Source organism: Aythya fuligula, chromosome 4, assembly GCF_009819795.1.
Source record: "Aythya fuligula isolate bAytFul2 chromosome 4, bAytFul2.pri, whole genome shotgun sequence".
NCBI lineage: Eukaryota > Metazoa > Chordata > Aves > Anseriformes > Anatidae > Aythya > Aythya fuligula.
In genome coordinates this window covers 11,958,924-11,985,774 of record NC_045562.1, presented here as the reverse complement: position 1 = coordinate 11,985,774, position 26,851 = coordinate 11,958,924, and the positions used below count along the sequence as shown (strand labels likewise).

The 26,851-nt window shown below is 55.3% G+C and overlaps 2 protein-coding genes across 2 annotated transcripts in view; one reads left to right on the top strand and one right to left on the bottom strand.

The window, feature by feature from the left end:
• Positions 1-4,918, bottom strand: part of TNKS (tankyrase) — a 97,897-nt gene extending 92,979 nt beyond the window's left edge. The window contains exon 1 of the mRNA XM_032187242.1: positions 4,390-4,918. Within this exon, the coding sequence (XP_032043133.1) occupies positions 4,390-4,918 (529 nt within the window). The remainder of the gene's footprint in view (positions 1-4,389) is intronic.
• A 1,139-nt stretch (positions 4,919-6,057) lies between these two features.
• Positions 6,058-25,762, top strand: MFHAS1 (malignant fibrous histiocytoma amplified sequence 1). The gene is made up of 4 exons (XM_032186213.1): positions 6,058-9,178; positions 22,619-22,745; positions 23,870-24,302; positions 24,938-25,762. The coding sequence occupies exons 1-3, from the start codon at positions 6,058-6,060 to the stop codon at positions 23,871-23,873; spliced, it is 3,252 nt and encodes a 1,083-aa protein (XP_032042104.1). The 3' UTR covers positions 23,874-24,302; positions 24,938-25,762.
• The last annotated feature ends 1,089 nt before the right edge of the window (positions 25,763-26,851 follow it).

Genomic DNA, 26,851 nt, shown 5'->3' with positions numbered 1-26,851 from the left:
ATACTACCTCCCAATATACATTTCCATCTTGGAGAAGATCTCATATTAATAAAACCTAATGAAACTGTTAGTATTCAAGCAGAACCTTACCTGAAATCAAACTACATTCCTTCTCTCCTACAGAATCTGAGAACTTCTAGCTGACAGATAAGCTAGGAAGTTACACACGTGCAGAACTGAGACCTCGGCTAGTAAATAATGCCTCAAGAAGGCCCCAGCCTGGGGACAAAGCCTGGAAGAATTCCAAAACCATGGAAGGATTCCAGAGTCAAGCCCCGTAATTCACAAACTCATCTTTTTAAATGAACGAATCCTCATTTTGCAGGCTCTGAGCCTCTCAGACTGCCAGAAAATTTCTTAGTCAACTACACGATCCCTACTGCTCAGGGCTATCTGCAGGAATCCAGCTGAGAGCTGTTGTTAGCCCTACTTTAGGTTGCACAGGGCAGAACTAATCAGTGACTTCGCTTCCCAAACACCTGCTTGAGTCAGGTCAGACAGCTCCTCTATGGCAGGTATATTCCAGGCAGCTGCAACAAAATGAGCATGAGTAGTTTAGGAAGATACCCCAAAAGCAAGGCTTTCCAGGGGAAATTAAGCTACTCCCTTTTCCCTTGTGCCATAGGCACAGCAGGCAGTTCAGGTGTCTCTGCACAGAGTGGAGGTACATAATAAATGACTGTTTCTTGCCATTTTCCATCTCTCGAGCACCACTCAGTAGATCAAACGGATCATCTCCTTTCTTAAATTCCATCCACTGGTTTCCAGCCCACGTAAGATCCTGCAGTATCGGTTGTTTATTCCAGAATTTCTCCAAAGAGCAGTTACATCTGTTAGCCTCCATTAAAAGCTTTGACTTCTGTTATTACAGTAGGATCAAAAGCGTGCTCAGAGAAAACTTCTTTTCCCCCCACACAGCTTTTGCTCATTACTCCAGGCAGATGCAGAAAGAAAACAGGGAGTATCACTGCTGACACTCCTTGTCAAGTGATCTGGGCCTCCCAGAACAGGTTTCTCTGAGCCGAGTTCAGGCTGATATCCCAAAGAGCACTTTACTCTGCGCTCCCAATTCCACACTTGCCAAAATGACACTGGTCTTACGCTCCTGCACGCCCTCCCCTCCACCAGGACAGGCAAGAGGCAAGAATTGCTCCAACCTCGGAAGGCTGAACCTTCTTTCAAACGGGAAGAAGCAATTTCTTTACCAAGCAGGTTCCTACACATCCTTGCTGGCTCTGGGAAAAAGCTGGGATTTGCCATGAATCCTGTGGTCTCCAAACCATCCCTAAAGCTAGGGCAAGCTGGTCTTTTATTACCTTACAAGACAGGGCCTTTGTCAAATTAAGAAATACACTGTTTATGCAGGGGGAAAAAAAAAATAAAAGGCTAGGTTTTCTCAGTATTTAATGGGTTTCGAGGCAAGTAAGAAACAGATGGCAGCATGCCTTAAGCAGAACGGTGGGGATGTATCTGGTGAGTGAAATCTAAGAGCACACGAAATGCAGACCGGAGTCTGACCGGCTACCTTAGCCACAGCTTTAAGATCAGATCAGAACAAACTATCTCTTAAGACACCGAGAGGCACTCGGATGCAATTTGGCAGTGCCAGCTGGAGAAGAAGAGCTGTAGCTCGCAGGTTTCCCTTTATTAAAGGGAGCCTCAGAGCTCTCAGGCAACTTCTACACCTCAGAGGTGCAGGCAGACAGGTGACAGACCCCAGCACCCCCCTGCTTCTGACACTGAGCCTGCACAAGTTTATCACCAGCCCCATTCTTCTGTGCGAGTTCCCATACGCACAATACATCTCAGCGGTACCAGAGACCCAAATCTCTTGCACCCCACACCACAGTCAAATATTATCGAGTCTTCCTCCCTCCGAGCACATGGACTTCTACGGAAGAGTCCCTCAGACTGCTTGCAAATGTAAAGCAGAACACCAAATCTCTGAGAGCCATTCAGGAATCTCAGGAGAGGCTGCGCTCCAGACAGCTGGAAGATGAAAAGAAAAGGAACCTTTTTTCAGCCTCTTTCTGACTGCTAAGAGATCTCAGGTACATCGCCCTGATACGGCCTCCACATGAAGTCCGAAGCACAGGCAGATGACTCCAACTTCGCAAAACAGATTTAGATCTATCACTAGCTTTTTTTTTTTTTTTTTTTTTAATAATTATCCTGAATATTCTCAAAGTCACCCTTTTTTTTTCTTCCTTCTGCTACGTGGAACAAGGTAAACGTAGTTTTGAAACTAGAAGCTTCAGAAAGCGTCAGGTTTCCTTAACTCAATGCTTTTTACAATAAACTAGAACTAAAGTTGCCCTTCTCTTAAAAGGGAGAAAGTACCAACTGCTTGAAATTGTTGCCAAAATAGTAACAAGAAAACAAAACCGAGCTAGGGAGAAGTCAAGTTCACGGGAAAAATAATCTAGCTGCCCCAAATATAGGAAGAAGGAAAGGTTACCAAAGTTTTCCAGCTACTAAAATAATTCCTCTGCCATAAACCATAAAACAAAATTGGAACTCTCTGCTGTTGCCTTAAGAGTTTAGTTTCAAAAATTTGGGGAGAAGCCATTTAAAAGAACGCTTATTGCACTGTTCCCCTCACACTCCCCTTATGCAGTCCATAAAATTCATATTTATGGATGTCTCATAAACCAGGAGCTATTATTTACAACGTAGCTTAATATACAGGCTTCTGCACTCCTAAGACGTGTGGGCAAAAGGAGAAACACAACCCATCAAGGCAGGGAGATGAAATCCACACAGCCCATCGCCAGCAGATGCACGCTGCCTGAGACAAGCTGCGCTCAACAACACCCTCACAAGCCTTTGCAAATTACAGGGCCCCAGGATCCCTGTAACCAGGTATTAGCTGGATGCTGTTACGTATCAAGCCCATTTGGAGCAGACAGGCAGAGCGCAGTGATTTGAGAGTGAATACGTATGGCAGCCTAGGAAGGTCTTGAAATCTAGAAAAATAGACAACAGAAATTTGTCAGAAATGAGGACTTCACCCACTGTTTTCCTCATGTTGCAAGGAAGCATCTTTACTGCTACTACACCAACATATTACGGACACTGGCACCTGTCAAAGCCTTACTACCCCAAGTTAGTTTTGTCCACTACTTCTCAAAGTAGGAGCTGTCACTGCAGCTCCAGCACTACCATTTGTACCAACGCTGAAGTTACAACTTGAGACCTCAGAGTTTAAGGGGAAGCATCGATGTCTAATTTTAAGCTTAGATCCAAAGCGAGAAGTGACTCAAGGTGAGGCTTCAAAACATGAGGCACTTTACCTGCACGCACACAGTTATACCAGCATTATGTTCCAGTATTCCTGAAATTAATTAATTCCCGCACTTGAGGAGATCTTCATCCTCAACTCAGCTTGCATAAAGTTGTGCTTTACTCGTAGATTTCAGGGATTAGAGAAGAACGCAAAGGAAACAGCTCAGGACCACAAGTTCCCTTAGGGGCATCACGAAATGCCACTTGTACTTTTAAAGTGACAAGAAACTTACAAAAGCTCAGAGAGCACTATTCAGAGTTCCAAGTAACGCTGTGCCTGAACGCGTTGATTTTTGTTAACAATTTTAACATGGTGTTTTAGAGCCATACACCACCTTTTAGGTATAGACCCCTCAACACAGTCTCGTTAATTACTTTGATTGATACGTAACAGCATCACTTAAAGCTCAAACAAGCTCTGTGCCCCCTGCCATATAAGTTCCAGTCCAGCAGCACCCTGGCACATGTCAGAAATGACCACAGCCCCAGCTATCGTGCAGGTCCTGAGTTAGGCCTGATGATTTAAGACATCTCCCTGTTTTATCATGAGCTTAGCTCACCCCGTGCCCCCACTGAAGAGCAGTCCCTACACGAAAAGTGCTCATTATAAACTAATCCCACACTAACCCACGACAGGAACACTTGCTAGGAAGCCACGCTTCCTTCCAGTTGAGGTGACCTGCGGAACCTCACCGCTGGCTTCTTTTATGATGCTATTAATGTTACCACCGGGTTCGGCCGTCCCACTTCACCTCACCCAGCTCCGAGCGGGTGAGATCGGCCAGCAGGGCCACCCAGACCAAGCCAAACGTTGGAAATCACGAGGCGTGGAGCACGACTCCTGCCAAACCCAGCTGAACTGCGGCAGCCCTTAAGTTTTAAGCCAGACGGGACCCGTGACTCCAAGCCAGCTGCGCCCTGCGCCCGCTCCCCACTCCCTGAGCGAGGAAGCGACACTTTGGAGCCCGTGTGACAAGCAGAGAGGAAAACACGCCTGATCCCAGCCCACGCACCCCCCGGGAGGGCGCTGGGGGAGGCTGAGGGAGGCAGTGCAGGCGGCTGCCCGCTCCCTGCCCCAGCAGCAGGGCGGCGCTGGGCACCCACCGGCGGCGAAGTGGAGCGGGGTGGACTTGCGGCCGGCCATGTCCTTGGCGTTGACGTTGCCGGTGTCCACCAGGCGCTTGACTCGCGTCACGTCCCCATTGCGGCAGGCCTCCAGCAGCTCGCGGAAGGCCCCGCTCGCCGCCTCGGGGCTCTCCGCCGCCGGGCTGGACGCCACGGAGGAGGAGGAGGACGAGGAGGAGGATGAGGAGGATGAAGATGAGGAGGATGAAGCCGAGCCGGCCGAGCCGGCCGCTCCCTCAGGGCCCTCGGGCGCCGGAGGCCGCTCGGCGTCCAGCGGGGCCTCGCCCTCGGGGCCCGCCAGGCTGTGCCGCTGCACGGCGGCCGCCGCCAGCTCGGCGGGCGCCAGGCTGGGGCTGCGGGGCGGCGAGGCGGCGAGCTGGGGCTGCGGCTGCGGCTGGGGCTGCGGCTGCGGCGGTGGAGGCGGCGAGGCCGGCCCGGGCGGCGGCGGCAGCGGCGGGTGGTGGTGGTGGTGGTGGTGGTGCTGCGAGCGCCGCGGCGCCGCCGCCATCTTCGGGCCTCGGCCGCCCCGCCCCGCCCCGCCCCGCCCCGCCCCGCCCGGCGCCGCGGCAACGGAGCCGCCTCCCGCCTGCGCCACGGCCATGGCGGACGGGAGCCGAGGCCTGAGGGGGACTGGTGGTGGGCTTGGTGGCGGTCACAGCCCTCAGAGGGGTCGATCTCCTCGCCCGGTCTGTCCCCAAAGTGTTGCCGTGTGGAGGCTGCCCTCAGCGCTGCCGCTGGTGGCGCCCACTGACTTGCCCGGAGCCCCTCAGTGGTGTTGAAGAATGAGGGGAAAAACACATTAAACATAATCATGGAGTCACGGCTCTGCTTTGTCCGTGTCACTGTGTGCACAGCGTTGTCTCTGCTCCTCCTTTTCCTGCTGATATACTCCTAAAAGCCCTTTTTATTGTCCCTCGCGCTGCTGGCCATAACCGTGCGAATTCTGCCCCTACAAAGGCAAGCAGCGTCCCTGCAGTCCCCCCACCTCCCATGTCACCCAACCTTCCTTCCAGTGACCATACACTTCCTTTTACTTCCTAAATTCTTGAAGAAGATCTGGTAATTTAGTGCAGTGACCGTGGCAGTTCAGCCCTCTGACTCTTAAGGGCAAGGTCACACCGCTCAGGAGCCCACAGCCTCCGAGCCTGCCCCACTCCAAAATGCCTTTGTGAGCTTCCCGGGTGTATTTCTCTGGGCCACAGAGGCAAAGCTCAGCTGAGGAGGTGGAAGCAGCGTTTAGGGTCTGGCCTGATGTGTGCACCAAAGGAAACAAAGCCTGGCAGGAACGTGGCAGAGCTGCCCTGAATAGCTAAGGGGTCGCAGGCTTCCAATATAGAAAGACGCTTTAATGGGAAGGAAGGTTAACTGTGGCTGCTGCTGGTGATGGTTTTCAAGCCCCCCCCACCCCGCATCCCTCCACGCCCGGCTCCCCGGGGCCCATCCCGGCGGCGGGGCGGTCCGTGGCCGCCTCCCCGCCTCCCCGGCCCGGCTACGTGCAGGGGCGGCGCCGGGGCAGTGCCGGCGCGGAGCCGCGGGGAGCCCGGGGGAGCCCCGAGCCCGCTGCGGCGGTGGGGCCGCGCCCATGGCGAGCAGCAGCGGCGGCGGCTGCAGGTAGGGCGGGCGGGCGGGGGGCCCGCTCCCGGTGCCATGGCGCAGACGGAGCCCCCGAAGGCGGCGCGGCTGTGGCGTGAGGCCGCCCTGCGCGCACGGAAGCTGCGGGACGAGCCCGAGCTGGAGCCGGAGCCGGAGCCCGAGCCCGAGCCCGAGGACTCGGGACCGCCTGGGGGCCCCCCGCAGCCCCCCAGCGTCGCCCCCGGAGCCCGGCGGGCGGCGCTGGGCGAGCTGGAGGCGCTGAACCTGAGCGGGCGGGGGCTGCAGGAGCTGCCCGAGGAGGTGGGCGCCGCCCTGAGCGGGCTGCGGGTGCTGAGCCTGCGGCGCAACCGGCTGTGCCGCCTGCCCCACGCCGCCCTGCGCCACCTGGGCCGCCTGGCAGAGCTCGACCTGAGCCACAACCGCCTGCGGGGCCTGGGCGACGGCGGGGCGCTGGGGGGGCTGCGGGGCCTGCGCAAGCTGAGCCTGAGCCACAACGAGCTGGGGGCCGAGGGCGCCGGAGCCCTGGGCGAGCTGGGCCGCCTGGAGGAGCTGGACCTCAGCTTCAACCGCCTGCGCCGCCTGCCCGAGGGGCTGGGGCGCCTGCGGCACCTCCGCGCCCTGGATGTGGACCACAACCAGCTGGCCGCCTTCCCCGCCGCGCTGCTGGAGCTGGGTGCCTTGGAGGAGCTGGACTGCTCCGGGAACCGGCATCTGGGGGTCCTGCCCGAGGGCATCGCCGCCCTGCGCCGCCTCAAGATCCTCTGGCTGAGCGGCACGGGGCTGGCGGCGCTGCCCGAGGGTCTGTGCCAGCTGGGCGGCCTGGAGAGCCTGATGCTGGACGGCAACCAGCTGCGGGCGCTGCCCGCCGGTTTCGGCAGCCTGCAGCGGCTCAAGATGCTGAACCTCTCCTCCAACCTGCTGGCCGAGTTCCCCGCCGCCGTCCTGGCGCTGCCGGGGCTGGAGGAGCTGTACCTGAGCCGCAACCAGCTGACCGTGCTGCCCCCTCGCCTCTGCCAGCTCCGCCAGCTGCGCACCCTCTGGCTGGACAACAACCGCATCCGCTACCTGCCTGACTCCGTCGTGCTCCTGCACAGCCTGGAGGAGCTGGTCCTGCAAGGCAACCAGATCGCCATCCTGCCCGAGGGCTTCGGGCAGCTCTCCCGCGTCACCCTGTGGAAAATCAAAGACAACCCCCTCATCCAGCCTCCCTACGAGGTCTGCATGAAGGGCATCCCCTACATCGCGGCCTACCAGCAGGAGCTGGCCCACTCCCAGCCCGCCCTCAAGCCCCGCCTCAAGCTGGTCCTCATGGGCCCGAAGGATGCGGGCAAGACCCTGCTGAGGCGATGCCTGATGGAGGAGGACGGGCAGAAGGAGGACTTGGGGAGCCTGGATGCGGGCAGCACCCAGCCCAGAGGCTGCCCTGGGCAGCAGCAGGACGCTGGGAGAGCGCCGGCTGCGTGCTGCCCCTTCCCGGAGGACGCGTCCCAGCAGGACCTTCCTTCTCACGTGCCCTCCCACCGAGGGAAAGGAGAAGCGCCGTGCCCTGCACCACCGACGGATGCCCCCCAGGTGCCATCGGGACCGGGGCTGTCAGGCAGCAAGGGCATCGAGGTGATGGACTGGACGGCGGACGCGGAGCGGGGCCTGACGTTCATCGTGTACGAGCTGGCGGGGGACCCGAGCTACGATGTGATCCAGTCTTTCTTCCTCTCCCCTGGAGCCTTGTACGTGCTGGTGGTGAATTTGAGTGCCTACGTCCCCCAGCACTTCTACCCCTCGGTGGGCTATTTCTTGCACTGGCTGGGTTCCAAGGTGCCCCACGCTGTGGTGTGTATGGTGGGAACCCATGCCGACCTCTGTGCCGAGCGGGAGCTGGAGGAGAAGTGCCTGGACATCCACCAGCAGATCGCTCAGCAGGAGAAGAGGGATGCCGAGGGCCTCCAGAGCCTGGTCCAGCAGGTGGATGAGGCTCTGGGGCAGGACTTTGACCTGCGCTGCTCCAGTCCTCACGCTGCCTTTTATGGGGTCTCGGACAAGAACTTGAGGCGAAAAAAAGCTCAGTTCCAGTACCTCCTCAACCACCGCCCGCAGATCCTCTCCCCGGTGCTGCCGTTCAGCTGCCGGGACCGCTGCCAGGTGCGTCGCCTGCGGGACAAGCTCCTCTCGGTGGCCGAGCACCGCGACATCTTCCCCAACCTGCACCGGGTCCTGCCCAAGTCCTGGCAGGTGCTGGAGGAGCTGCACTTCCAGCCGCGAGCCCAGCAGCTCTGGCTTAGCTGGTGGGACTCTGCCCGGCTGGGCTTGCAGGCGGGCCTGACAGAGGATCGGCTGCAGAGCGCCCTGTCCTACCTGCACGAGAGCGGGAAGCTGCTCTACTTCGAGGAGCACCTCACGCTGCGGGAGTACGTGTTCCACAACCTGCCGCGGCTGATCGACATCCTCAACGTCTTCTGCCAGCAGGACGCCGCCGTGCTGCTCCAGAAGCTGCTCGGCGACGGCCACACGGACGAGCTGAGGGCCGCCCAGCTCCATCACTACGTGGAGGGCTTCTTGCTGCACGGCCTCCTCCCCGCCCACGTTATCCGCCTGCTCCTCAAGCCCCACGTGCAGAGCCGGGAGGACCTGCAGCTCATCCTGGAGCTGCTGGAGAAGATGGGGCTGTGTTACTGCGTCAACAAGCCCAAGTGCAAGCCCTTAAACGGCGCCGCTGCTTGGTACAAGTTCCCCTGCTACGTGAAAAACGAGGTGCCCCACGCGGAGGCCTGGATCCACGGCGCCAACCTGAGCGGGCAGTCGTTCGTGGTGGAGCAGCTGCAGATCGAGTACAGCTTCCCTTTCATTTTCCCCCCCGGCTTGTTCGCGCGCTACAGCGTCCAGATCAACAGCCACGTGGTGCAGCGCTCGGACGGCAAGTACCAGATCTACGCCTACCGGGGAAAGGTGCCGGTGGTGGTGAGCTACCGGCCGGCCAGGGGGGCTCTGCAGCCGGACACGCTGTCGATCGCTAGCCACGCGTCCCTCCCGAATATCTGGACGGCCTGGCAAGCCATCACCCCCCTGGTGGAAGAACTGAATGTCTTGCTCCAGGAGTGGCCGGGCCTGTACTACACTGTGCACGTCCTCTGTTCAAAGTGCCTTAAAAGAGGGTCGCCGAACCCGCACACTTTTCCAGGTAAGGCGAAACGCCGCTTCCCTGTCCCCTCTCCTGGTTCTTTGTGCCTTCTTCAAGGGGTTTTTGTGCTGTTAATCTCAGCTTGCTTTAATTTTATTATTTATTTTTTTTAACCTCCTCTGCTCTAGCTCCCTTTCCTGGTGACTCGAGTCATGAGAGAAAATATTAGGGTAGCTCCAAGGAGACAGGCTTAAAATAACCCTGTTCTGAGATGAGGGGGGTGCTACGTCCCCCTTTGGCCAGGTCTTTTCTCTCTGATTTTGGGGCTCTGTCCCCGAGCATTGACCGTGCCATTGCTGAGAAGGCCCTGTCCTGTCCTGATTTGGGTTTCCTGGAGTGGCTTGGTGTTTTTTTTCCAAACTCCCTTTACCCTCAAGCTTCCCCTTCTTCCAAGCCATTTGTAAACACGCAGAGATGCCTAAAAGTCCCTCGGTGTCCTCCCTCCTGTCCCCAAAACGTGGCCTGCAGTGCAGGAAACCTCCAGCTGGTAGACAAGGGCTGTGTAGCCCTGGACAAAAAGCCCTGTCTTGGCTGAGAGCGCTTTTTGGCTGGTTTTCTTAAAAATTCTTCTCCTTCCTCTCTCTCCTAACAAAAAAATGCCTTCTAACCTGTGTCCTCCTGGGAGGCAGCATCCCTCAGCCTGGGGGCACAGGGTGGCACGCCAGGCCTCCAACCCCCCCTTGGTGCCCGTCTCTGCTCTGCGAACAGAAGGCTGGCCGGGAGCTCTCCATGGGAATCGTGGAGCTGAGGAGTTTTTTCTCCTCGTTTTGCCGAGCAGGAGGTGTGTGTAAGTTACAGTCGTGCTGCACAGCTCGCTCTTCCCTGCCTGAGGCACGGCTGGTGCCACTTGTGACGGCGCGTAGGTGGTCCAACGGTACGAAAACGCGTGGTGCTGGAGGTGTCTGCTTCCTCCCAAGCTCTGCCGGTGGAAATCCCTGGTGGGCACGGTGCTGGTAGCTCTTAAACAGGGCCGTGGGCTTTTTTTAGGGCTGCGTTAAGGAGCTGCTTCGCAGCCCGTTGACCTTAATAAGGGAAATATTTCTGTGGCGGCACTGCCAGATTTGTGCTCAAAAATGGAAGTTGGCCCCGGCTGCGCGTCTGGTTGTGCAATCTGTGCTGTCCTCCACGCAACTGATGGCGCGTGGTGTGGGCATCCAAAATTCTCCCTGGAATCCGTTTCCAGGAGGGGACTTTGGGTGTTGGAGAGCTGTGGGGTGATCCTTGCTTTTCCTCTGCCTCCCTGCCCTCTCGAGCCTGTGTGCACATGGTGATTTCGTTGCTGAACACCTAGAAATTCTCTGAGAACGAGACAGTGTCTGCTCAGTGATGGTTAATGAGGATTGAGATTCTGGATTCAGCCTCCTGAGCGTTTATTGCAAAAAAACTGCGAAATAAAGCTTGGCTTAAAGTGACTTGGCAGGGTCCTTTTAAGGAAGTCTTCCCGTTTGAAACGGTTTTGTGGCTGGGTGAATCAGTAACTGAACTGGCATCCGAGCTGGAATCTGTGTGCTTGGAGGCTGCAGTCATCTGCTTGTCCAGTAAGTGCTGCGTTGAATGTTGGTGCTTTTTTTTTTTTTTTTTCCCTTTTATTTTATGTCCACTCTGTGTGTAAATACAAGGATGCCTTCCAGGCTAAGAAAGACCCATCCCTGTGTGGAGCGACCCACGAGAATTGTTTCCAAGACAGTGAGACCTCGGCTTCACTGGGAAGTGCTGCATTTCTGTGTGTTGTGGTCTTTTAGCTTCTGGACTGAAGGCTTTTTACGTTAATGCTTCATGATCTATGAAGTGACCTAGGGAGGGTTTCCTCCCGTCTGGTAGTAGACACGTGGGCTTTGTTTGGGCGGACAAAGCATGAGTTTTCGAAGCTTGGCTTGTTTGTGCCTGCAAGCTCATGCTGCTGCTGCAGGGGTCTTTGAAGAGGCTGCAGGGCGGTGGATTTCTAGCTGGCCTGTCCGTGGAGTTAGCCAAAACACGTGTGCACACCTACTGCAAGGTGAAAGATCCAAGAGCAGCGTAGCAACTGGCTACCAGGGAGCTGGCTAACTTCTGTGCGGTGGTTTGGGGTGAATTCTGCTAACTTGGGTTGGGCCAGAGATTTGTAAAAGCTCACCTGCTTCGCTGAGAGGTGCCCCAGGAGTGTGTGAGGAGGTGGCGGGTGATGTTGGATAAAAAGATGGGCGGGGGGGACCTTGTTTTGCACCGGGCTGCTGCAGGTTCTTGTGAGCTGTGCTGTGCACAAGGCGTGTTCGTGTCTGATGTCCATTTGGGGTGGGAGGGCAGTCGTGTTTGACCAGGGCCTTTTTTTTTATTCCTGCCTCTGAAGTTGCCTGGATGAACGCAGATACAAGAAAGCCAAGGGCTGTGTCTGCTGCAGAAGGATGGCAAAATGCTGTAACGAGCAAGACAAGCTGAGCGTTAGCAGGAGCTCTCCTGTGGGAGGGAAGTGCCGTCTGCCTTCTGACCCTTTTGTGAGTTATCAGCACGGAGAGGACATCAGAGCTGCAGAACGGTTGAAGTGGGGTGTCACCGAGCCCAGCCTCCCTGCTCAGGCAGGCTCACCTCTATCAGGTGGCCCAGGACCACATCCAGGTGGCTTTTGAAGATCTCCAAGGAGGATTGTGGAGGTCTCCACAGCTTCTCTGGGCAAGGTGTTGCAGTGCACCGTCACCCACCCATCACAGAAATCCTTCCTGACGTTCAGACAGAGCCGCCTGTCTTCCAGTTCGTGCCCATCAGCTCTTGTCCTGGCACTGAAAAGAGCCCCGCTCTGTCCTCTTTGAGCCTTCCCTTCGGGTGTTGACCCAGAGGGAACCATGCCTGACATCCCTGCAGCAGGATCAGAAGCATGAGCTCCCTCGGTGGCTGGGCTGGAGTCACGAGACGGTGAGGCAGGGCCGGCACGATGTGTCATGCTCTCCAGGCCTGTGCGAAGCCAGGAGGGAGCAGGTGGGACTGGTTTTCTCAGAAAGGTTCAGAAGACGCTCCAGAATTGGAGCTGCTTAATGAAGGGCTCATGTCGGGTGTCTAATTGTTCTTTTAATTAAATTACAAGCAGCTGGGCTTTTGTACCAACAATTGTAGAGCAGTACCTGCTGGTTACAGAGCATGGTGGTAGAGCATGATGGTAACATTTGGCAGCCTTTCCTTGTCCCCATTTGAGGGTGGAGTCTCTTTTTGCCTTATTTCCAAAGTGGATGCTACATCTGTTTGGGCTGTTACGCTTCTCTGAAGGGCACAGCACAACTGAACCAGGGGCAGGTCTTGCCCGCAGCATAAGCATCAGGCGTTATCACTTGTATGATCAGGATAAAGCTGAGTGGGACCCGTAACGTGCCTCTCCTTGGTTGTGGGACATGCCCTTGCCTTGCAGATGTGGCTGACTGAGGGAGGGAGCAGGGCTGGCTGGTGCCAGATGCGGTCAGCTCTTCACGGATGCAAGACCCGTGATGTGCCCGTGGGCTGGTTGGCTTTGGGAGAAGCCAGGACACGTGGTAGCTGAATTTCACCCGAGGTGTTCAGCTGCAGTGTCTCTGAGGGTTTTTGGCCGTGCCCGAGCAGGCTGAAGCCGTGTTGTACTTGTGGTGTTTTCGTGGCTGTGGCTCGGTGCTGATGGGGTTGCCGAAGCGGTCAGCGGCATCTCGCAGGCGCTGTGGTTAGGGCCAGCCTGCCTGTGGCCAGTGCATGGAGCTGTCAGTGCTCTGAGCTGCCTGTGTTGGTTGTGGTTTGGTACGTAACCCTAATTTCATGTGTAGGTTTTGGTTTTGCCCCCTCTTTTCTTTTTTTTTCCCACCAGTGGTTGTTTTCAAGAGCTCTCCCCCCGGAGGCGTACACAGTGCACCCATTTAGCGGTGTCAGCTGGGGCCTGGGCTCCTTGGGGTGGGCACGACACCGGGCTGGGACCTCCAGGCTTCACAAGGTGACGTTGGTTTCTTTGAAGTGACCGTTCTGCGTGAACCAGGCAACAGCTTTGGGATGAGGCACTTCTGCGAGGAAGTGGGCCTTAGCACTGCATGAAGATCAGAGGATCAGATTCAACTCAATTGTAGAGGCGGGTAACCTTCAGAACAAACCGAGGCTGAATCTCACACCCTGACCCTATTTGTCTGCTTTTCCCACCTGGTGACTTGGAGGTGATGCTTGTGTAGCCCAGGAAGAGTCATTTTTATGATCAAACCAGTATTGTAGGGTTTTGTCCTAATGGCGTGCAAGATCCTGTCACACTTTGCTCAAGACTTCTCTCTTGAATGAACCCTACAATTTCTGTGTGCTGAATGCCTCACAGGGCACGTCCTCTACATATTTTCCTCTGCAGCACTACGGAGTGAGCAGTGCCCTACGATAAGGGGCACATCCTGCCCTGTGCCAGGGCTGGGTTGTTGATGAGCTCCCTGGAAAAACGAATCCGGCGTGGTTCCTACAGCACCCAAATCTGCAGAGGTTGGCTCGGGATGGAGCTGTTTGACTAATTTGCCTCCCTCTTCATCTTCGTGGGTGACAGCAGCCCGCACCACCACATCACCGAGCAGGCAGCGAAACTGGGACGGCCAGCGTGGCTCCAGGCAGTCCCCAAAAAGCCCTTTGACAGGTTGGCTTTCCTGGGGAAGCCTCATCTCGGCCTTATCTTCAGGAAGCCAGCGTGCTCCGTCCCCACAGAGCAGCAAGCCGGCTGTGCCAGGGCATCCCCGCTGGAGGAGTTTCCTGCAGATAACTTTGTGCTGTGGCCAGAGGGTCGTGTGTGTGCTTCCCCCGCCGTCCGAGCCGTGCTTCGTGCCCTCTGGCCGGGTGCAGCTGGGTTTTTCCAGCAGGACTGCTGGGTGCCTGGTGGCAGGCTTCCAGGGCAGGCAGCCTGCACAGACACCTTACGTAACCGGAGGAATTTTTAGCTCCCTGTTTCTCTGCATCTTTGAACAGCCCCTTTCCTTGTCTGAGCGAGATTTTGACATATCCTTATTGAAGATACCAATGTGCGCGCTGGGTGTGGAGAACTCGTGTCCAAACGAGTTTTTTAGCCATCAAAGCGGCTAAATTTAGGAAATCTACCCAGAGGAGCTTCCCTTCCTTGTCAGCTGACACAACATTTCTTGGTCGCTGTTATTTTTACCACGGAACAGCTTAAATCTATTCGGGGTGGGTTTCTGTGAGGCGGTGCTCATGTGCTGCAGTGCCGGGCCTCTGAGGGTGGCTGCAAAGGTGGTGAAGGGCCTAGAGGGGAAGACGTAGGAGGAGCGGCTGAGGGCACTGGGCCTGCTCAGCCTGGAAAGAGGAGGCTGAGGGGAGGCCTCATGGCGGCCTACAGCTTCCTCACGAGGGGCAGTGGAGGGGCAGGCGCCGATCTGTTCTCTGTAGTGCTATCCAGTGACAGGACCCGAGGGCATGGGGTCAGGCTGTGACAGGGGAGGGTCAGGCTGGACAGCAGGAAGAGGTTCTTCACTGAGAGGGCTGTCGCGCACTGCAACAGGCTCCCCAGGGACGCAGTCACGGCACCGAGCCTGTGGGAGTTTAAGGAGCGTTGGGACTGTGCTCTTAGTCATAGCTCTGAATTTTGGGGTAGACCTGTGTGGAGCCAGGGGTTGGACTTGATTGTCCTTGTGGGTCCCTTCCAACTCAGGGTGTTCTGTGATTCTCTAAGAGATGCTGTCACTTGCTGGCTGCAGTACCCCAGAGTTTTGCTGAGCAAGAAACTACTTCATACCTTTTTAAAGCTTTCAGTGGACAGACGTGACAGAAAATGGAGCTGATAGGAGCCTCACTTTGGAAGTTGAGGCATCCCCAGATACTTTTGTTCAGCTCGGTGACAGTGCCTGAGGGCTGCATGGGGCATGAAACCTGTGTGTGCTTTGACCTCACCAACAGGTCCAGTCAGGTCTTTGTACAGGAATTTGTGCTGCAGGAGCTCGGGGCAGGGAGCCTCGCTCACTGGAGAAGGGGAAGGCTGTGATCTTGCCCTGGTGACATTTTCACGCCAACCTCAGTAAGCGAGCAGCCTGTAATTTCCCCGAGGAACACGCGTGTGCCCAGAGGGAGTCCTTCCGACACATGATGTTCATACGCACAGGCATGTTCTGGAGTGCCTGCAGTGAAGCAGAACATGATGTTAGGAAAATGTTGCCAAACAAGGTGAGACAGCGCTCAAATTAGTGGTTCGCATTGGGATCTGATTTAAAAAATAAATAAAAATCCACCTTTGTGCTGAGGTGGGCAGGGCGATGCTGGGGTTTGGGTAACACAGTCTGGCTCAGCATGTGTGGTGTGAGTTGTTGGCACTGCAGTTCTCAGGTGCTGAAAGGTGCCTCCTTTTAAAAGCCAACAGCTGAGAGTGGCTGGGTGTGCTTGGTAGGAGGGAGCTGAGCCTCCCCTGGGGGCAGGCTGGGTGCTTGGGTGGAGGCACTTGGAGTTTGGTTGGTGCCCAGCCTCCAGCTTGCTGCAGGTAATGGCACAACGCTTTGTCTGTCGAGTGTTCCCTGCCAGGGTCCAGGTCAGAGCTTTGCCAGCCTTACCTGCCTTTTGGATGGTGCGTGACTGAAGTATTACACCGCAACAGCGCCTCTGGCTGAAAGCTGGGTCACAAAAACACCTTCTACTCAAGAATTCAATTCTATTCTGCGTCACGCAAGGCTGGCACGCGATTCTGCTCCCATGGGGTGCCTGCAGCAAGCCCCGTCCCTACGAGTGCTGCAGGTGAATGCTGGGGCTGCAGAGTCGTGGCCCCTTGGGGACGATGGCACGCTGTGCTGCTGGCTGCCCTGTCCCCTGTTGTGTAACGCTGCGAGATGCAGTTAATCCGGTCATCACTACAAAAAGGATTGAAAACTCATTTTGAATCAGCAGTCATTTTTAATAAAGCTTCGCCTTGCTTGGAGGGCTGGCCTCCTGGCTTGCGTGTTTAAGAAAAATGCGGGAGGCTGAGAGGTGTGGGGGAGCAACAAGGCCACAGCCAGCCTCTGGCCTAGTCAGGCCAGTGCTCCCTCCCTTTAAATGCTCTTTTGTGGGAAAGTCCAAGGAGGGGTGGTCTTTGCTTTTCTTTGTGTGAGTTGGTGTGGTTGCTCTTACTTCTTTGGCTGTGGCTCTGCCATTGCCCCATGGAAAGTGGCCTAAGCCAACACAAGTCTTCTGAGCAGCTCTGAACCTTGCCATCTCTTACTCCCGTGTGCCAGTGCTTTGTCTGGCTACCTGCAGAGGCTTTATCTTGAGCTGCTCTACATGTATCTGCTTCACCTCCCCTCTGAGCCAGCCTGGTTAGAGTCTGAACTCGAGCCCTGGACAGCGTTTCAGAGCAAGTGTCCCACCTTTCCAGTCCTGCTCGTCCTCTCTTCTGAGGTCTCTGGCAGAGTGAAATGTTTTCCTGGCAATGCTGTTGCTTCCCTGGGAGGTCGGCGAGTTCTTCGCAGCCCCCAGAGCTCCCTCCTGTTTCAGTAGCAAACGTGACCGCCATGGGAGAAACATTTTTTTTAACAGCAGAGGGAGGAGGATGCTGCAGTTTATTTTGGGGCACTGAGAACCCAAGACCAGATGGTGTTTAGCAGGCAATGAGTGAAGCAGCAAAGCCAGTGTTCCTGAACTCGCACGACTTATCTTTTTGGAAGCTGTTCCAACGGCAGAATAAAAACTGCCAGGAATTGCTTTCAGCAGAGGTAGTAAAACAATCTGTAATGTTAGGTCCATAAATAAGCAAAAGCAATACGCAGAAGTCCATAAATAGGCAATTTCACTTGGGAAAATGTGTTTTTAAGCAAAAGCCAGTTACTGCCTTGATATATACCTGTTAGTTGTCACCTGCTTGAATGTTAGGAAGCAAGAGGGTTCAGGTGGTTAAATGATTGGAAATGTTGGGGTTTTCCCGGGGAAAACAAAAAGTAAACGATTAGTTCTCGGTCTCTGGAAAAGGGAACAAGTAGAAAAAGGTTTCGTAAAGCTCTTGATAGTAAAAGGACAGACGACGCTTTGTTCCTGACCACTGAGCAGTGCAAATCCAGCAGCTCGCTGAGACTTCAAAGGCAGTGGTTTGGGTAATAACAGAAATACTTGGAATCGAGTGGATGGGGAAGATTTATTTATTTATTTATTTTTTAATAGATCTGCTCTCTGCTTCCTTTGGCCTAGCGAAATCTAGGCTCTGATGTCTTTTAGAGTGCTGCTTTGGGCACTGCCACGCGCACCAGCAGAGCTTTATAGCCAACACCAGCCCTAACCTGTGAGGCCAAAAGGAGAGCTGGCCGCTGGTCCTGGTGCTCTGATTTCAGCCGCGTAGCTTCAAGCATACAGCCAAATCCACACCGTGTTGTGTCTCACCAGGAAGAAACACTGCACCCAAGGACATACTGAAGAAACTGTGTTGGAGCCCGCAGAGAAACATCAGCCATTTCTGGGGGCTGTTTCCAAAGCATTGCAAGGAAAAATGTCCCGTGGCGTCACCTAATTCTCCTCTAAATTTAGGAGACGATCAGGCTGCGACCTGCTCCTGCCTTACCAGCTGCTGGCAGCTCACAGAGCTGGGTCTGGGAAGCCTCCCACCACCCAGGTCTCTTCCAGGCTTTTCACATTGCCAGTTTTTAACGTTTTGTGACCCAAACACAGAGAGCCAGAGTTAGCAGAAGGCTGAGCAGTGTTGGTAACTCCCTACCAACCTCGGAGAACCGTGCCTGTTAGCTATTTTTTACCCCAGGAGCGGCTTTGAGAGCTCTTTCAGGCTCTTTTCTCCCCTTCCTCTTCCCCTTTTTTCCCCTTGAGTGGGACCTGTGGTGTGCTAGTTGTCTGGTTGAGAGAGAAAGTTCAGCAGCCAAAAGGTAGATTCTGGACGTGGTCACTCAGTGACAGACCTCTTTCTGTTCCAGGCTGAGGATAATTCGTGCCGAGCTCGTTGCACTGTGACTTGCCCTTAAAATGCCTTGACAATCAATTTCGTTCCAGCTAATAAGGCCCTAAAACGTTAATGAGGCAAATCAATTTTTCATGACTTCATATTGCAGTCAGCTGAGAAAATGCTGTGCTGCAGCCTGCTGATTCCAAGAGGCTTTTTAGGGCAGATAGCAGAAGGGCAGCAAAATTTGGCAGATTCCTTATTTTCTGTTCCAGCTTTCACCCTGCTTTTGTTTTCCCGAGCTTTTGATGCTGTCCTGTTCACTTGTCACCTCTGGCCACTTCCTCGTGGCTACCACCAGCCCCGCTGCACTGGGAAATCACAGAGCTGCAGGGGTTGGAAGGGATCTCCAGAGACCATCGGGTCCAACCCGCTGCCAGAGCAGGTTCCTTAGGGCAAATTGCCCAGGTAGGCGTCCAAACGCAAGGGCTGAGTGCCTGGCAGGACAGGTAAGGATGAAGCTGGGCGAGGAAGGCTACTCCTGCTGCAGTACTCTTTGAAACAGCTTGGCAGGCTGGCGCAGAGAAACGTCGTCATGTTCACATCACAAATCACAGCCTCCTCTCCTCGCGGCCCATCTGCTGCTGAGGTGGCAGTGGTACTTGGCCGAAATGCTCCCTGTGAGCACTGGTTTGTGAGGTGCAGGAAGAGCAGAGAGGTTTCTTGTGCCTGGTGGGTGGCTCGGCTACCCGTGTGGACTCAGGTAGGTGCCAGCCATCCTTCGTTTCCCTCAGCTGCTGGTTTTGTACCATCAGAAGGAGGTGGGAAGGCTCACGCCCTCCTGGCTGTTCCTGATGGCTATTTTGATGGAGTTATTTGGATGATTTACTGCTGCTGTCTCCATTCTGGTTTGTGAGTATGGTGGTAAGAAACACTGAATAGTCTGGGTTTGGGAAATGTGTTTTGTGTTTCATTTTTTTATTGAATTTCAGCTCTAACTACAATTAATTGCTGCGGGCCTGAGGAAAAGATTACTAAATGATGTTTGGGGACAAACACAATATTTTCTAAGTTTTGCACTTGGAAACTTTGCGCTTTGCTTGGAAGCATTAGCAGGGGATGAGTTCAAATAACTCATGCCAGGGAAATTACTGCGATGTAAACGGGATGCAGACTGGCATTCTGAATGATGACTTTCGTTTACCTGCCGAGTGAAGCATCTGAAACGCATCCACCCAAGCTCTCCGCCCAAGGTGCGCTCGGTCCGGTGCCAAAGGCTTCCCCAGAGCTTTTGCAACCACGGGGCTGTGTCAGCATCCTCTGCTGCTGTGACAGCACTGGCTGACGGCCACTAAATGGGAAAGGAGGAAGGTGTTTACCCCTCTTAAGTCAGCCTTCTCCTCTCTAGCTGGTGTCTGTTGACCTCTTGTCTCTTCTGAATGGCTAAAATTGGGGGTGGTGAGTTAGGAGCCTTGGTCTGGCACCTTCCTGTGCAGCCAGCTGCAGGAAGAGTTCAAGGTGAACTGTGTGTCCATAGCCAGAGCCGTGATGCCTACAGGTACACTTTTGGCTGTGAGGCCCATGGTTGCATCTTTTTCTTAAAGCTTAACCTTCTTCCTTGTTCCCCGTGCCCTTTTCTCTGTGCTCTCAGCCTCTGGGCTGGGGGATGTCTTTGCGTGTTGCCCCTTTGCGTTTGCAGAGCAAGCCTTGCTTTTTGTTTCCCAGCCCTCCCTTTCTTCCTTTAAACACATTTGATCCCAGGCTGGCTGTTCCCGAGCGCGTGCCTCACCTGATGGGTGGCTCTGCTCCCCAGCCAGCTGCTGGGACCGGCGCTTACGACAGAGCTTGCTTCTCGCTTGGTTTTCCCACAGTGCTCTCTCTGTCGGGGCACCTTCACGTGCTGGGATTGGTTCTGGTTTCGTTTTAAGCTCCTACAAACAAGGCTGCAGCGTGAGGCTCACGGAGCTTTCCATTCATGCTATGGACTTTGCTCTTCATGAGCCCCTGTCATGAGGCACGGCTGGTGTATCTAGGTCCCAGGCAGGCTGGAGAGCAAGAGGGATGTGAGCAGCACCACGCCGCCAGGATCCTGTGCATCCATTACTTGCCTGTCCCTGTGGAGCCCAGATCCTGACTTGAAATGCATGAAAATGAGAAATGCCACCAGGATGGCGCTGGGAGCTGTGTGGAAAGTGCAGCAGAGGCAAGCGGCCTTCGTGGGATTTTCCTCCCCTGTACGCAAAGCCCTTCTGCCTGTTAGGCAGCCGAGTATCCTGACAGCCCGGCTGCTCTGGCTGCCAGCACGGGGTAACCGAACACCCTTGCTTGCTTTTCGTACCCTCAGCCTGCCTCCTAACCCCGATTCGTCAGGGCTATCTGGCATTTCACGGCGATTTCCTGAAGGCCTGAAGTGTGCTCTGCGGCACGCGTGGCCTGATTGCTGGCAGGGGCTCTGAGGGAGGCATCCCTCTGCAAACCCCGGCCAAGCAAGGATGGGCCTGACTTTGTATCCAACCAAAATTGTGCCTGAGAACACAGAAAAGCACATATGACAGCAGAAGTGCCTCCTCTGTGTCCTGTAGAGAGCTCTTCCTGGCACAAAATACCGGGAGGGTGACCATGGGACAGATGCAACTCCTCTGAGCCGTGCAGAAGCCTTAGCTTTTTCTCCTGTGGCAGCGCAGGGCTTCCTTTAATTCGTTCTTTTCCTCCCTGCCGCAACCCTGGAGACTCCTGTTCCTCCCCTTCTGCAGTTCAACCCTGAAGTAATCTCTCCTGCTTGAGAAATCTCCCTCTGAGGATCCCCGAAATGGGGAGATGGAAAGTGGGGCGAAAGCTCAAGCAGCCAGACCGGTCTCACTTCGCTGGCCTGGCGTAAGCTCCGGCGGGTGTTCGCCCTGCCTTTACTGCACGTGGTGCTGCCTGATGCCCTGACTCACCTTTCGGAGCCGGTGTTTTCAGTAACGCAGCTTCTGGGCTGTCAGCCCGGGCTGGGACACGGAGCCCTGTGCTTGCCGTGCTCGGCGGCCCCAGCGCCACTCGCGGTGTGTGACAGCTCGCCTAATTGAGGACGCAGCCGTGCAGATTTGGTTTTGAATTGCAAATCCTGTCACGATTCTGTGCCGGGAGACGTGTCTGGGTGGCTTCAAACCTGCTCTCCCGCTTCGGGCTGGAGCGTGGGCGTGAGGTGAGGCACACCAAGTGGGAATTCAGGCTGCAGACGTGGGGGTGAGCCCGAACTGAGGAGCCGTGCGTGTTTGTTTGCTGCCAAACCCTCCTCTCTGCGTGACAATACCAAGTGGTGCTTTCTGAAAAGCAAGGAGGGTCCGAGCTGCTTCGTCTGTAGTGGGGACAGCTCGCGGTAGCTGCTCAGCTGGTGGGTACGGACAGTCCCGTGCGGGCTTACTTACGGTTTAGAGGAGGAGCGGGAAGGAAATGTGAGCATATTGGAGCATTTCTCGGAGCTGGGCACATCTCGGCACCTGGCTTTCCCGTCTCACTGCCCTGGGCTGCGTGCCGTCAGCGTGCCAGCAGCAGGGAGCTGCCAGCTCGGCGATATCTCCAGGAACAGCCGAGGCAGCTCAGTTGGCAGGGGAAGAGCGCCTGCTGCGAGGGCCCCCCCGCTGCTACGGGCACACAGAGCTGGGGTAACGTTACAGGGCACGGCTGGGAGCTGGGGCTTGCACGCTCAGCAGGGTATAGGGTGGCCCCGAGCCCCGATGGGAGGTAACAGCAATCCCACAGCAGCTGGTGTGAGCGTGCCCAGCGAGAGGGGAATCCTCTGGTGTATTTTTACCTGCTTTTAGACACTGCTCGGGCAGCTGAAAGATGCACGCTGGCTGCTCAGCTGCAGCAGGACAGCTCCTAGGAATTGCAGTGCTGGAGTCAGCAGCTAACAGCCACGATGGTTGGGGTTGGCTGGGGCTAAAACAAGAGATAAAGTGAGGGGTTTTAGAAGGCATGCTTGTCTGTGGCTGCTTTGAGGTCTTCCTAGACTTCCTTAAAGGAAGAGCATTGAAAGTGTTGCAAAAATAACACCTACCAGTGCTTCCTGGCATGTACCAAAGGCGGTCATGGCAGGGTCTGTGCAGCAGCCCTCTGCTCGAGCTGCAGGGCAGCTGGTTTTCGGGTAGCTTCGTGGCCGTGCGTGGCTGTAGGACGCAGAGCTGAACAATAAGGCGTGTATCTGTAGCTTCAGCTGCCTGCTAATTACTCTGCCGATGCTACAGGCCGGTGTCTTCTCTCGCACGCAGCTTGAAGGTAGGCTTCTGGATCCCATCTGCCTAAAGCCTAATTAAAACGCCCACTGCTCTAAACCACCACCTCGTTAGGCTCTGTCTAGATGCTGTGAATCCCTGGGGAGCTCTCCCGTCCGCGTGAGGCGATTCAAAGCAGAGGCAGGGAAGGAGGCAGATGTTCAGATGTTCCTTTTCTGGGGAGCAGCACGTCTCCAAGCCGTAAGCACCGGCACGTGGATGAGACCTGCTTGGGTTACAGCAGCACTTAACCCTCGTACAGCGCCCACTTGCACTGATCGGGGGCGTTTATTTGGTGGGGGGAAGGGGAGGGCGTGCAGCAGGGATGTCTGGCAAGCACTGCCTTGCCAGCCCTTATGTGTTTTCATTCTCTTTTGTTCGCAGGAGAGCTGCTGAGTCAGCCAAGACCAGAGGGACTGACGGAGATCATCTGTCCCAAGAACGGCAGCGAGCGAGTTAATGTTGCCTTGGTTTACCCCCCCACTCCTACTGTGATCAGCCCTTGTTCCAAGTGAGCCTTGAAAGTAGCCCCCCACTCCCTGTCAGTGCACGCTGGAAAGCCTAAAACGTGGCCTCACTAAGGGGTTTTTTTTTGGGAAGGTGACAGCTCCACAGCCCAGGGACGGTTCTAATGATTTGTGGGTGCAGACAGCTCGCTTAAAGGGTCAGAGGAAAGTGGGCTGAGGTTCCCTGAGCTGTGCTGTGGCAGATGCAAGACATCTGTAAGGAGATAAGTCATGGGTGAGTTGAGGTAGGAAGGAATATTTGGAGGTCTCGATCCAGTCCCTGCTCCACGCAGGGCTACCCCCACAGCTGGGTCAGGTTGCTTGGGACCTTGTATGGGTGAGGGCTGCTGATTGCCAGGGATGGAAGTGCCACCACCTCTCCGGGCTCTGAAGTTAAGCTGTTCTCCTTGGGCTGAGCTTTTTTACTTATGTGCAGCCTGAGTTGCCTTTAATTCAGGCTGGCCTTCACCACCACAATGTGCGCAGCTAGCTTCAGCACATTCTCCTCTAGGTCCCTAGCCAGTTGGCCCTAAGCCCGTGGTGGTCTGTGGGGTTGCCCTGCCCTAGATGTAGGGCTACGCGCTTGTCCTTGCTGAACAAGACTGCTCGTTGACCGAGCACGGCTCTTGGCTCAGTCTCACAACATTGTGGTGTCCCTCTGGGCAGAGGCCCCGTCCTCCTTGTACCGTGGGTGAGGAAGGATTGTTGAACTCTGCCTTACGGCGCCCCTGAAGTGCCCGCTTGGGTCAGGAGAGAAGGTGACTGCCTCGATTGGCAGCTCCCAAGCCCCAGGCCACAACCGCCCAGGCTTCTGGTCCTCGTGTGTGTGTGTGTGTGCCTGACACAGCATGTTTCCCACCCCAGCTTGCGGTGTTGCAGTCTCGTGTCAGCGTCACGTCTGTGGCTTGTCCTCCTGTCCTCCCTCCTCACCTCCCCAGTCTCTAAAGCTGCGTCCCAGTTCCGCCGTTTGCTGGCGAGGGAACTCGTGTTCTCAAAAAGGCCCATCTTACTTTCAAACATCTCACCCTCCGTATTTAGCAGCCTAAAAAAAAATTGTGTCTCGAGTTATTCGTCACAAGCATTACGAACCCTTGCCTCATTGCTGTTTCTCCGTCCTTCACTTCTCCAGATAAACCATCAGTACTGGTGCCAAAGGTTTTCCACTGGGCAGAAGGTGGCTGATGCTCTACGGTGTTCCCGTCTCTCCGGTTGTGGAGTTGCATGCCGATGGGGAACAATGGGACTTGGGACTCCGAGATGCTGCGGGGCTGGGGCAGCTCCCTGCTGGGGACCTCGTGGCTGGAGCGGGCACAATCACCTGGGAGCTGGGGACGACGAGGAGACACGAAGCAAAAGGATTGCTGCGGATGGCAGGGCCGCTGGCCCAAGGGAAAGCTCTGGGGATAGGATTCTGTGGACCCACTGATTGTGTGTTGAAAAACCATTTGGATCTCATGATGAATGTAAAAAAATGTTCTTGATACCATTTAACTCAGACCTGCTTGGAGGAAAGCCTCTTGAAACGAGCTGTAGCAGGATTCCCTGGATTTGTTCCTGGACAAGTGAGTTCCGGGGCAGCTGGCCAAGGCTTTTTGGAGGGAGGGGGGTCAGTTTTGCAAAGACTTTAACGTTGGGATCTGCAGCTCTTGCACAGGTGACGTTTCCCTGGCTTCTGGTCCTTAAAATATCAGCGTTGCGTGCAAGGCTGCTGAAAGTCCCTGCCCGAGGGGCTAAATGTGGGGAAACGCAGGGCAGAATCCGTGCCAGTGGGAGACGCGGGAGCAGGGTAGTAAAAAAAAAACAAAAAAAAACAAAGGCATTGTTCCTAACTTCAGGGTGGAAAGCTGCCAAGTAGGAGTTTGCAGCTCAGTCACCTTCGTGCCTTTTCTGGGCGTAGTTCCAGCTAGGCAGGGAGCCGGGGCTGGGGTTTGATGTGCTGACCTGCCCCGTCTGGCAACGGGCATCTGAAGCTTGGTGGCAGCAAAACCCACCCCGAACTGCCTGTGGTGGCCGGGTGGGGTGGCAGACAAGGGAGATCTCTCCGAGTGGTGCTCAGAATCCTGCTAGCAAACTTTCTGCTCCTGTTTTGCTGCCGTTGGGCCCAGTGCAGTCAGAGCACCGCATGCTGTCGCTTCCCGTGCCGGGAGGTCGTCGCCTGCTCTTTGCCACAACTCACCTCTCTTTCTGTCCTCCCTAGGAAGAAATCAGGAACTTGTTGCTGTGCTGTTGCATGGAATCCACGTTGCAAAGAAATCACCAACTGGAAGCCTTCTCCAGCCGGAGGCCCGTTTCCCAGCGGGGTGCGCAAGTGCCGGAGGAGCCAGGGGACGGAGCAGACGCCACCTCGCCTGGTGGCAGTGCCACCTCGGCAGGAGCACGGCACCGCCCGGCCCTTGGCAAGGGCTCGGCCCTCCGTGCGCTGGAGCCGTGACGCCGGGAGCAGGGCAGTACGGAGAGCAGTCGAGTAGGGTCTGCTTCATGTGAAACCATCATCGCCCATCCGCCCGCCGTTCAGTAACTGGCGTGACCGTGTTTTCGTTTCTATTTGTTTGTTTTGTTGTTGTTTTGTTTTTTTAAATACGCAAAAGCCATTTAATTTTCTATGCAGCTCAGAAATGTCTCCCGTTTGCAGCTGTCAGGTAAGAGGTCGGTGCGGGGGAACCGTGCCGAGTGGCTGCTGGCCCTCTGGGTTCTGCCGTTTGCTCTCTTTTTAAGGATGCGTCCTGGGATCCTTTGCACACAGTGTCCCTTCGCTGAGCTCCTCTCTCTTAGACCCCACGTAACAGCCCTGAGCCCCAGGGATGCGTGCCCTGTATGTTCGAAGGATCTGTCATTTTTCATGAGTCAAACCACAAGGAAAGAGGGCTTAAAGGTGCTGCCCTAAGAGCAGAGACGCGCAGCTCAGAGCACTCTTCATTCCTACTCTGTTCTTGTCCCTGCTCGGAGAGTTACTGAACTGTTAGCAGTGGGGTACACAACATACCTGGGGTATGAGTTGTCTCTCTGTGGAGCTGACAGTGACTTTTGACCCCTTTGGAGTAGGAGGGGAATCTCCTGGTACCAGACGCTCACTTGACTTGAGAGGACTTGCTGGTTTTGCTCGTTGGTTTGCAGATCTCTTGCTTGCTGACCAGTTGGTTTCCTCCTCAGACTGGTCTGTACAGGTCTGGGAGCAGAGCTGTGCGACTGTCAGCAGCTGGAGCACGTCCTGGAGTGCCTCGTGTTACACTTTGAGGCAAGATGTGGGATTCAAGCCTTCATCCGTCCACGTGAAACTCCCACTTTGCCTTCTGCTGGGTCCACGTAACACAGGAGAAAAGGCATGTCCCTAAGCAGCACACAGATATGGTGAGGTGGAGCCCAAAGGGTGCTGCGTACCGAGCTCTTCTTAGGGCTTGCAGGAGTACCTGGAGGCCTCTGACAACTGCAGAAGATCCCGGATGGTGGCTTACCTCTGCTTTAGCCGTGCTGAAGGCAGAAAGGTCATAGATGTAAGATTGGTCCCAACCTGCCACTCAGCTGGCATGGGTTTGACGAATTTCCTCTCTGCATTCTGTCTCTGCTCTGACTTTGGGGGATTCAGTGTTAAAGCAAAACAGAAAGAGAGACCAAATCAGGATTTAACCTACCTTGCAGTCTCTGAAATCAAACTGAAGAGGCTGGGGGCTATGGAAACACGCCATCTCCCTTGCAGCATCCTGAGAAGCATTTAGCTGTGCTGTAGCACTGGACGTGACACGGGGTCCCCGTCCTGTTCCCGTCCCTTTGTTCCTCTGACCTGGTTCAAGTTTGTCAGAGTAGTAGGGGTCCCTCGCTGCAAAGGGACAGAATTGGCTCCGTTAAAAGGAACCGGTGATGGTATGGACACACTAAGTGAGGCGAGGGAATCCTGGAGCTCAGCTCGCCTCCCCCAGCAGCCTTTGGTTGGGATCTTGGGCTGCCATCCTTGGAAGGGCAGTGGGGGGGAGATGGAGATGCTGCACTGCAATAAGCACAAGAAGAGGCGAGCGAACAGGCCTCAGTGTAGCACTCATCACATGCTTCATGGCTCAGTTCATGAACTATAATTGCAGGTATTCACATGATTTACATGACTGGGCAGGACTCTGCA